We start from the raw sequence: 11,846 nt of genomic DNA, 5'->3' as shown, positions 1-11,846 counted from the left end.
CTACCTGGGGAACCACACAGTGCTGCTTACATCGCTTTCGCCGCCCAAAAGACCCTTCGGACCCCAGAGGAGACCCCACACTGCCCCCCTGAGACCTTCGGGATATCAGGTCACCACCCTGCAGCAACACAGAGTATGTAGCTTCATATTATTCTGCATTGCTGTATAATGTATTGCTGGGATTTGCAGTCCTCTATAGCTGATGGTATTCTGCATTGCTGTATAATGTATTGCTTGGAATTGTAGTTCTCTGTAGCTGATGGAATTCTGCAATGCTGTACAATGTATTTCTGAGATTTATAGTGCTCTATAGCTGGTGGTATTAATTTGCATTGCTATATATTGTGCTGAGATTTGTAGTCCCTCTACAGCTTGGAGTTAGTGGCAGAAGTACCAGGGTCGCAGCAGTCGTACACGCGCACAGCACTGACGAGGCATCCCTCCACTACCAGTGTTCTACAATTTTCCTCAACCCATTAATGTCTCTACTGCGTCACTTCCAGGTGCACGTGTCATGAAGAAAGGGAGTCATGAAAACAGCTGATTCGGATGACTCGGCCCCACTGAAAGTGACACAGTCGAGAAAATGTATAGGATCGAGAAAAATGATAGAACACTGACTTTGACACTATCCAGCCCCTCCCACTAACCTCCCACAGCTCACTGCCCAGAAGCATGGACAGCCAGCGGCGGCCTACAGTGAGCGAGAGTGCCTAAGTGGCGGACATGGAGCGGGGTAAGGCAAGAACCAGGTAGGGAGCACAGTGGGAGGAGATCACCATCCCCCAGCCAGTCACCCCTTTTATGGACTTACTAGGAGTCCCCACTAGTGATGGGCTCGGGCGTGTTCGCAGCTCCACGTGCCGAGCCCGCCAGGAAGCTGACAGCGCCAATCACAGGCACTGAGACAAATCCCGATCTCTGCAGCTGCGGACTGGGATAATATCTCAGTACCTGTGATTGGCGCTGTCAGCTTCCTGGTGGGCTCGGCACGTGGAGTTGCGAACACGCCCGAGCCCATCACTAGTCCTCACATCACCCGACCATTCACACTAGTGTTACATGGATGCCAAAAGGGGGAAGGCGGGGGAAGAGGCAGAGCTGGAGGGTGGGCTAAGTTATCATGGGCCTCTGGGTTGTACTTGTTGCCAGTCAGCCCATGCTGTATTCCACAACTGCCGGACGTCGAGAGCAGATTAAATTGCGAATGGCATCGGCGCCCGGCCGTTGCGGTATGCGGGATTGTGGGTGGCGTTGGACTAAATGTCACAAACGCGGGGTGCCGATGCCATCCGCAATTAAATCAGCTCATCGGTGCCCAGCGGTTGCGACATGCAATGAAAGTTATTAGTGCCCCCCCAGATTTGACTGTTGTATCTTATGTGCCCCCCCTACATATTGTTCCTAGAGTCGCCACTGGTTCCTGACACTTATTAGAAAAGCATGGATAAGCTGCGAAACGTCTCCAACATTACATAATAGGTCTAGATGAATGTGACTAACTACTATTAGCTATACCATGACCTGGATAAATGCGAACAATAATAGATAAAAATCACTAACCCATTACCGTTCTATTTAGAAAAAATTAAACAGAGTTCACTAACACATATCTAGTTTGATTGGCTATTTACCTTTGCCTATTTTATGAGAAATTACTGCTCCATAAAGCATTTAGCAGAAAACTGAAGTATGTCTCAGACAGCAATATACCTTGTATAAACACTACAGTAATATTCAGCAATGTTCCCTAATCCATCAAGTGCTTGAATTTAAACTTCCTCTACCACCAAAACATGTTTTGCTTGGACTGCCCTTATTAAATGCCCCAAAACATTATGGGATTGTAAGATTTTAAATAACACAGAGGCAGGATATACAAGAGGGATATGATGGTCCAGGTCTGCAAGCCATGAAGATTTCCAGGATGGAAACTTCCATAGACATACAGTATGTAGTACTGTTCTTTGAAATCATGCATCAGTAGAAACTACAGCATTGTGGATCCTGTAAGTTCCAGTTACATCTGCAGCTTATAGTGAACAGTTTTCATCTCAGACCTACCTGTTGTTATGCATTCTGAATCAAAGCTTGTCACATCATTCAGTTTCTTTCCTTGATATTGAGAAGGACCAGAGCAAAGCACATCAGACACGGTGGAGTTCGTCATCTTCAGCCAAGAAAACAGCCATTTGGCTTTGCAGTCACACTCAAACATATTGCCCCGTAAATCCCTACAACAAAAAAGATACCGTAAGAAGAAAAGTAACACGTCAGCTGGGTCGCTCACGTCAGCTGGGTTCATTATGTTCTGTATAATGCGCACCCGCTGGTGTGCGTTGTGTAGAAGCGGTACGATGTATTGTTACCACACATTGCACTGTTTACCTTTTTCAACTTTATTCAAATGTCACATTGTAATGCGCTGCATTGCAGTGATTTGCACTGCATAGACATGCAGACATGTTACATTTTTGCGCATAACACACCACCCACACATGTATGGTGTGAACAGGACACATAAAATCAATTGTTTTCTGTTGTGTTGAGCTGCGTTGATCTATGCAAATCAACGCAGCTTAATGGACATAGTGTGATCAAGCCTAAAAGCAGGTTTACCCAAAATGGATATTTTTGAATCTGGTAAAAACTTGAACTTCTTATTTTTTTTCCTACTTGGGAATCCGATCATGAAATCTCTATGCTTGTGTTTCCAGGTCTGCATATCCTCCATGGCTTTTAATAGGAATTCCACTCTCTGTTAAAGCTGAAGTATAATCTGCTTATATTGTTTTCTTCCCCGTTTGCTCCTTTTGCTCCTCATCAACAGGCTAATTATTTTTTTAAATAAAACCTTTATGTTTTTATTACATACATCCCTTCAATAGTCCAAATCCCCCCCAAAAATGGCTCACTGGATCAACTGCTGTATTTGTTTTTGAGAAAGTCAACAATATAGTGCTGTAACCAGCCTAACTGTGCCTTGCTGCCTCAATCCAGCTCATTCTTCTCCGCTCTTGGCTACCCATGTAAAGAAACTCAACTGCAGGCGAAAAACAATTCATCAGGGGTCATGGGAAAAATGCACTTTAACTCGGTGGTCAGAGGGAAGAATGTCCCTCCTTACAGCAGTGGTCAGAATGCCAACCACAAAGACAACTAAAAAGATCATCGGTAACATGTTGATGGCTTTTTCAAGTAACATAGGCCCCAGAACTATGAAAAAAATCATCAAATAGGAAGTCAATCAGCCCCAGCTCGAGGAACCCTGGTTGAAAATGGCATTTGATGGAATCTGTATGCGTGCGTTTTCCAGGTCTGCACACGCTTTGTGGCTTTTAATAGGTGTTCCACTATCTCTGTTCACTCTCCAAATCCCAAAAAATTAAGGCTTACTGAATAAACTGTTGTATTTGTTTTTGAGTAAGCCAACAATAAGGTGCCATAACCACCCTAACTGTTTTCCCCAGTGGACGGGATTGTGTCTTGCTGCCTCTAAATTATTTTCAATCCAGCTTATGCTCCTCCCCCTTGGCTACCCATGTATAGCAACTCAATGGGACCAAAAAGTGTGTTGAGAGTGCGCAGATCCAGATACTGTATACTGTGGTTGTCCTAACCATGAAAATCTTCCCATTAACTGACGTAAGGAGTCTGGTGGTTACAGTGACAGTACTATTTGTTCATGGTTCTGATCAAACACTACTCAGACCACCCAGGCATTCCCATATGATTAGTAAATTAAAAGGTGTACTTGGACTAGTAATCCAGAAAATTAATTGCGGGTAATTTATCAAACTGGAGCAGTCAGTATCTTGAGCAGTTGCCTATGGCAACCAATCAGCATCTCTCTTCAGTCTGCTCAGTTGAGATTTGAAAATCAGAGATAGAAGCTGATTGGTTGCCATGCACAGCTGCTCCAGATTTTGTCTGTTCCAGTTTTGATAAATTCCCCCCATTGTCTTTACAGAAGCAGTACTTGTTTGTCTGTTTGTAATGCACTCCCTTACATCTGCATTCATTTTTACATTTGGAGCTACTGTACTGCATCATGTATACCCAAGAAACCACTAAACTACACTTTACACTTTAATTTGCTTCTCCACATTTTCTTTTAATGGGGAGCCTTGAGTTTAGCTTTAATGGCAAAAAAAAAAGATTTTCAGCAAAGTTTTCACTTCATCACACCTGTTTAATTGGGCTCTTCATTTCACTACAGAGTATATCTCGCTAAAAACTGAACCTACAGATATCATAGAGTTGTTGATGTAAACCACAATGGGACCTATTGAATATCAAAACATGCGAGGTATAAAGATAAACTGGCAGCGAACTGCTTTCCTTTCGTCTGGGTGGAATATGATGCTAAATAGCACATTTAATGGCAGGAGGCTCTCTGTTCTTTTATAGATGCTAAATCGCTTTATTCATACTGCAGGTCTAATGTACAGAAGACGTACTGAAAGATCAATCCACACACATCTCATTTATGTTTCTAATTTACAGTGGTGGCTTGAGTAAGGAGTATCATGAACAAATATATTCTAATGACTATATGTAGTTAGGGGTGCCATTCAGAATGAATGATACCACATCACACCAACACCAAAGCAATGCGATACCGCAGATCAGAGTTTGGGACCTGTTGAAATTTTTGCTCTGTGTTGCTGTGTAATAATAAATGTGTTAATGCGTGTTGTTTTGCATGCTATCGTGCATTGCATTAGGGCAGCCCATTTATTTGGATGAGCTGCCAACACACCAGCTTGCAGGCAATAAAGGACATTCACCATTTTTTTAGATGCAAAAAAAATAAAGCCGTGCGTTGTGGTGTGCTGCAGTGCAGAAGCATTGGGGTGACATTGCAATGCATCATGGTACACAAGATAAAAATGTTTACCACTGCCACAATGCATAGGTGTGAGTGGACCCTTAAAGTTAATTAAAGGTGATGGTTGTAGGCAACTCTGACAGTATTGTAGTTTTTTCCAATGCCTGCTCTGCTCGCCTCTGCTGAATGTACACATCTGTGCTGATAGAAAGGAGGAAGGTGTTCTTGGCACGGCTACCACAGCCCTACGTAATAAAAGATAGTTATAAGGTCAAAATAACAACTGGCAACAATATTTGCCTTTTTTTAGCTTAAAGAAGTCAGAACAAGACAGAAAAGGTGGCTGATTTCTTGCAATGGGTTACCACAATTTCCACACTGGCTTGTTATACAGGCCTGAATTTGTACTGTAGACCTTACACTCAATTAATTAAGCCTTCCTCTTACACAGTATAATAAATGGACAGACCTAGATTTTAGTTGCATTATTTATGCTGTGGAAAATAGTGCATTAAAAGTACATTAGCAAGTCCAGTACAATACACTTACAAAATACATTAAGAGTTCCATTAAAGTAATAGTTTATAGATATGGGTTGAACACTGTGAAAATAAATTAGAACTAAGCCAATAATCACTTGTGATGTTTAGAGAATAGAAGCCCTAGGGAATCACGGGAAACAAAAGTATGAGTTCTATTTTCATTGGTAATGAACTGGCAAATGTATGAAACCCCAAGAGAGTAAGCACATTCGAGATAGAATATAGATGTGCGTGCCTCTAAGCAGATATACATGTTAATATTTAAAGCATATAAAGCGTTTTGGATAGGGAATAGATAAAACAGGTTTCACAATTTTTTGTCATTCTATGATAAGTCCCATTGGGGATAATTACCTTAAAGTGCAACTGAACCCAAAACATTTTCTTAGTTTTGGATAGGCTGAAGAGGGATTAGAACACCTGTCAAGTTTTAATTGCTACCTGTGTCTCCGTAATGCTGGGCACACACCTTACAACCATCGCAAGACTCTTGTCTTGCGATGGTTGTAAGGTACTTAAAAAAACCGGACGATCTGCCTATCTTGGACAGGCAGATCGTACTTGCGATGATCGTAAGCCGTGCCCCCCTGAGGGGCGGGCTTCCGATGACCGCAATGCCGGACGGGCAGTGTGCGCTTGCGCACACCGGCCCGTCCGGCTTTTATCTTACGAACATGCTACACACCCGCCGAAAATCGTACGATGCTCGGCGGGTTTTCAAACATGTTCGTAAGTTTAAAGTCGTGCGACCTTACAGTAGTAGAGGTCGCATGGCTTCCACACACCTTACGATAATCGTACGATCGTGGGATTTCCCGCGATTATCTTACGATTAGTGTAAGGTGTGTGGGCACCCTTAGGGAGATCCAACTTGTCTATTTGTCCTGGTGACCATTATCAATGAAAATGAGAAAAATCCCAGATTTTGAGTTGTCATCAGAACAGAAATAGATGGGAAATCGAACAATGGGGACCAACTGGGATTTCCCAATTTCCCTCTCTTTGGAAGGATTTGCTCTCACTTCCTGTTGTGGCTATCAGAGAGGATGTGAGAGGAAGTCTCCCCAATGGGACACAGATGGCAACAAAAAAGCTGACAGGGGTTATAACCCTCCCTTACTCCAAAACGAGACAAAAAAAAGAATTTGGCATTAGTTCTACTTAACTATTCTTCTAACTCCCTGTCCTGTAGACACAATAGGGAGTGAGAGGAGAAGTTGACACCAGTGTAAATGCCCCTTTGGAAAACTTCTTAAATTCTGTTTCATCGACAACTGAAAATTTTGAATCGCCTCCCAATTCCGGCCTCAATGACATTGGTCATTACCATGACATATAGAGAATGTGAATCTCTCCAGTGGGTACAAAGGCAGCAGAAAAAAACTGACAGTTGTTTTAAAGCAGGGATGTGCGGTCAGGTAAGGCAGGTGAGGCAGAGCCTCACCTGGTATTATGAAGGAAAAAGCTTTTTCTCCATTCAGAGTGGCTTGTAACGGGTTACAGAGCAGGGAAAGTCTCCCCACTGTGTAACCTGTCATTACAGACAGCGCTTCATCCGGCTTTTTACATCTATGTTAGGTTACACAGCAGCGAGCTTCCACACTGCTTGTGTAACCTAACTTAGTGAAGCAAGAGCTGCATCAGCCTCTAGCCTATGTTATAGGCTTGAGCTCTGTGGATGGTTTGGACCAATGGAAAGCGCCATTGGTCCAAGCAAAAAAAAACAACAAACACTGAGGACATGCCTCACCAGTGACGAGCAAGTGAGGGACATGGAGGCTCCTTCCTGTCTCCTCCCTTTCTCCTCCCTCCTTTACACTAGCTTGGTGTCCAGGTTGGAAGGGGCTTCGGCGGGGCGGGCGTGCTGGGGCGGGGCTCAAGAATGCCTCGCCCAGCACGGAAGGTACCGCGCATGTCTGTTTTAAAGTGACGCTAAATTAATTAGTTAATAAGTTAAATCTTAAAGATGTATTTAAGTACCCCAACTAGTAACAAAAATGTAGCTTTTATCACTCAGCTGTAGATCCTGAAATCATCTCTGAATTGTTGCTCCAAGCTCACTCCTGTGATGGACCACAATCTTAATACAAATTAATAAACTAAACGTGACATTGTAGTCCATCACAGGACTTAGCTTGAAGCGGTGTCTACTTTGAAACACACACAGGGACCATGGGGAACAAAAGTAGCCACCCCCCAGAAGGAAGGAAAGTGTCAGCACCAATTCAGAGATGATTTGAGGATCTACAGCTCAGTGATGCACAAATAAGATACAGCTTTGTTAATAGTTAAAGTGACATTAAACCCTCAGATTTTTTAACATAAACCAATTTGCTGCTCTTCCTTTTAAATCCGTATCTCTTCTCCTGCTGGGGGAGAACTTCCCTTTGCAGCTGAGTGCCTCTTCCTGTAGTGCTGGCTCAGGTTGTGAACCTACACACAGACACCATGTATCCATTTCAGGGACAAGGCAGTCTGCTGCAAAACAGAAGTTCTGCCCAGCATGAGAAGAGAGAAGGATTTAAAAGGAAAGCAGCAAAGAGAAGGGAAACAACCATGGATTACAGTAAGGCACACATTACAGTATTGGTTTATGTTAATAAATCTGAGGGTTTAATGTCACTTTAAGTTACTTGAATACATTTTTAAGATTTAACTCCTGATAAAGCTTGTAACCCTTCACACGATACCAAATAAAATAATTTTTTATTGTTTTCTATGTTCATTAGAAAGAGACTGTTCACTTCCTGTCCTGGTGACCGCACCATAAGTGAAGGAAAATCTTCTCAATAGAATAGAAAATCTTCTCAAGAGTGTGATAAAATCCTGAAACTCTTAACATTTTCCTGCTCTGCGCTTTACATTGATGGTTGTCCCACTGGGGATTTTGTGTGATATGTTGAATATATGGGCTCAGACCAAACCAACCAAGCTGAATGCATCAATTATAGATGTGACTTTCACACTCATCATAAACATTCATACTTACAGCTCGATGAGGGAATCTAAATCACTGAAGATGTCTCTTGGCAGAGTCTTAATGTGGTTATTGGCCAGAGAGCTGGAAGTAAAGGTGAAGTATTTACAAGAAGTTGCTGCTACTGAAGTACATGAAATCAAATGAATATACAGCAAATCAAAGGGGATAGACTTACAGGTGAGTGAGATCTCGAAGGCCACGAAAACCATGTCTGGAAATGGTTTCTATTTTATTTCCTTCAACAAACCTAGGAAGAAAGAAATGTTTAATCCACATGATTGTATTGTATCTACTCAGAGAAATATACATGACAGCACTGCAAAATCCGATTGAAAATGAAACCAGGAATGCATACATGGAGTACTCAGCAATTATGAAATCCAACCCAGGCATTACGGGGGTACACCAAATCACCTCCTTTCCTTTTGCTGGTAAACTTATAATCTGAGAACCCAGTCTTGTGATGCAGGAGAGAAATTCATGAACACTCCCACTGTAGGATCCTTGCAAGCACAGAAAGCCTTCTGTACAAAATGTCCGTACTAAGAAGGTTTTTAGTAGCCATCAATCAGGTGCAAACCATCCTTGAAACTTTGAATAGGCTGCCAACACACAGGAACGGACAAAACATGGACAGCTTTTTTCTCGGTGCAATGCACCATAGTAATTCAATACCGCGCGTTGTAGTGTGTTGCAGTGAATGTGCTTTGGAGCTGCATTTCCTTAGTGCATAGGGGTGCTATTCAAAATTAAAGACACAAGTGAAAGTGCCTTCCAAAATTTTAAGATAAAGTCTTACAAAAAAGAGGAGGGATAGAAAAAGATGAAGGTTTTTGGTGGCTCCAGAAAGAACAAGTCCAATAAACATCAGTCTCATAGAAGTATAAAAAGTACAAATTTATTGAACAATATATAATAAAAGCATTGAATATGCATGAAAGGATAAAAATGAGAAGCATATACCTCAGGGGAAAGGATATACCTCCTATCACCCCCTATATACCACAATTGAGATTTTTGCCTAAATGATCATAATCTCATACATGTGAGGAAATAGCATCATAATAACATAATATCAAGGCAACTAAAAATAAAACAGGTATTGATGGATTATATCTCAAGTGGAAAGAGCGAAGCTGATGGGGGTGATATGTTGCTTGCAATGCTAGAAAGACACTGCTTGTAAACTCATAAGCTCAACGCGTTTCGCCTCAATGGGGCGCTTCTTCAGGAGCGGGGAGAGGTAGTCCCTTCAGTGTGAGGTCAGCAAGTGCTTAGCAATGGCATATGGCGGGCCAAGGGCATGTAAGCCCAGGGTGGAGGAGGATGGAATTATCACAGCTGTTCAGCTGTTATGATCATTTAGGCAAAAATCCCCAATTGTGGTGTATAGGGGGTGATAGGAGGTATATCCTTTCCCCTGAGGTATATGCGTCTTATTTTTATCCTTTCAATATCCTTTTATTATATATTGTTCAATAAATTTATACTTCGATGAGACTGATGTTTATTGGACTTGTTCTTTCTGGAGCCACCAAAACACCCCATTTTTTTCTATCCCTCCTCTTTTATGTAACAAATTTACCAGGGGTTGGTCCCCAGAAAGCAGGGATCTGTGCATCACAAAACAGTTTTGCTTCTAAGATAAAGTCTTACAGTTCAGTTTCTATAGAAAGAAGCCACCTCCAGAGGATAAAAGTTCCCTGCCAGCATGCTGCAGATAATAATCCTTGCTCTCCATGTGGAAGCAGAGATCTCTCTGCAGAGGTCCGAAATCGGGTCAAAGCTAAAACTTTCTGCAGGGAGCATGGTCTTTGCTAATTGCAGAGTTATAGGTCTGATTTAGAAGGGGACATATTTGACTTCCCTATAGAGACCATTGCTTCAACACAGCAAGCAGGACAACAGTGAAAATGTAAGTACTCTGATTCTTCTTTACAGCTATCAGCTTGCTTTAGATGTTTTACTTAGGTGACAGTTGATTTAAAGCTTTAATTTAATGATAATGAATGTGCTGCGCTTCATCTAGAACAGGGGCACCCACAATTTTTCGTCTGGAGATCTACTTTTCAAATGACAAGCTCAATAAGATCTACCAACGTAAAACACCTGCATTCAGGGGCAGGAATGGGTGTGGCAGTGCATTGAAGTCAACCGGCCCTCTCTTCTCTCTTTCTCCCCTGTTTCTATCTGCTGTCTCTTCTCTCACTTTCTCTCTCCTGTCTTTCTTTTCTTACCTCCACTGCAGCAGTTTCCCAAGTCTCCTCTCTCCTTCCCATCTGCGGCGTCTGACACATTCAGCCGCACGAGCACATGGGATGACAGGACACAGGTCAGCGAGCCGATCGGGATCTACCAGTTTTCGCTTTGCGATCTACTGGTAGATCGCGATCTACCTAATGGGCACCCCTGATCTAGAACAATACATAAACAAATCTCTATAATAAATATGTGCTTAAATAATACATGCAATCAAAAAAGTGTTCACAATGAATCTTCTTATAAATAATAGTCCTATGGAAAGTTCAATCATATCTTCCGTGTTCAAATATACACAAATGTGGAATCACATGTATATAGTGCTCAGGATTTGTCCCAAGTGCACCACACTCTTTATCCTTCCACTGTGAAAGTTCTTTGTACAAAGTCCATACGTCAACTCCAATTATCACCCAGGTGCTCCCCCTCTCAGTGTGATTGCACATTTGTGTATATTTGAATACGGAATATATGATTGAACTTTCCATAGGACTATTATTTATAAGAAGATTCATTGTGAACACTTTTTTGATTGCATGTATTATTTAAGCACATATTTATTATAGAGCTTTGTTTATGTATTGTTCTAGATGAAGCGCAGCACATTCATTATAATTTGATATATTCAGAGGGTAACACTTCTTATAGTGCTTGCAGCTGCACAGGGTTTGGCGCGAGGTGCTATTTATCACTTATTAAAGCTTTAATTTACTTGAAAAATAAGTTCCTGCAAAGAAGTAGGTCAATACTTACCTGTTCGGCTTCCCACATTGCCAGACTCCCCTATGATGCACAAAATTCCCCAGGTGAAGTCATCTGACACTGGCACTTCCGTGAGTTTCAGCCTCCTATATTCTCTGCTGTACTCCCTGGGATTGCTTTTGGAGATTTGCTCTTAATTCCTGTCTGGTGAATCTGTTGTCAACAGGACAGGAAGTAAGGTGAAATTTCACACCCTACATGGGCTTTTACCGACTCAAAAGCTGAAGGCAAAAGTTTTGAATGGTCATACACTTTAATCTTTTCTTTTGAAGATTTTAGAAGCACTAGAGGACATATACTGTATAGCTGCAGGAAAAACAGCACAGGCAGCATCCTAGCTGAATAACCTTCTGTGAAAAAATCAATTACAGGTCAATGCACCTAAATTGTACATTTTCCTAATGCATAGTGTAAAGATAAATAGCTGTATTTATGTTTTCTTATTTGTACCATCACCATTCCCTATTGGGGG

At 41.9% G+C, this 11,846-nt stretch overlaps 1 protein-coding gene across 3 annotated transcripts in view; it reads right to left on the bottom strand.

The window, feature by feature from the left end:
- LGI2 (leucine rich repeat LGI family member 2) overlaps positions 1-11,846 on the bottom strand; it is a 42,809-nt gene that overhangs the window by 5,500 nt on the left and 25,463 nt on the right. For 2 of the 3 annotated variants that reach the window (XM_018565563.1, XM_018565565.1), the window contains 3 exons: positions 8,529-8,600; positions 8,363-8,434; positions 2,065-2,234 (listed from right to left, as the gene is read on the bottom strand). In XM_018565563.1, the coding sequence (XP_018421065.1) occupies positions 2,065-2,234; positions 8,363-8,434; positions 8,529-8,600 (314 nt within the window). The remainder of the gene's footprint in view (positions 1-2,064; positions 2,235-8,362; positions 8,435-8,528; positions 8,601-11,846) is intronic. The other variant, XM_018565566.1, reaches the window with a different exon arrangement.

This window comes from Nanorana parkeri, unplaced genomic scaffold (genome assembly GCF_000935625.1).
Source record: "Nanorana parkeri isolate BGI_ZX_2015 unplaced genomic scaffold, ASM93562v1 scaffold859, whole genome shotgun sequence".
NCBI lineage: Eukaryota > Metazoa > Chordata > Amphibia > Anura > Dicroglossidae > Nanorana > Nanorana parkeri.
The sequence above is the reverse complement of the archived record's forward strand: the minus strand, read 5'-3'. Positions and strand labels throughout refer to the sequence as shown.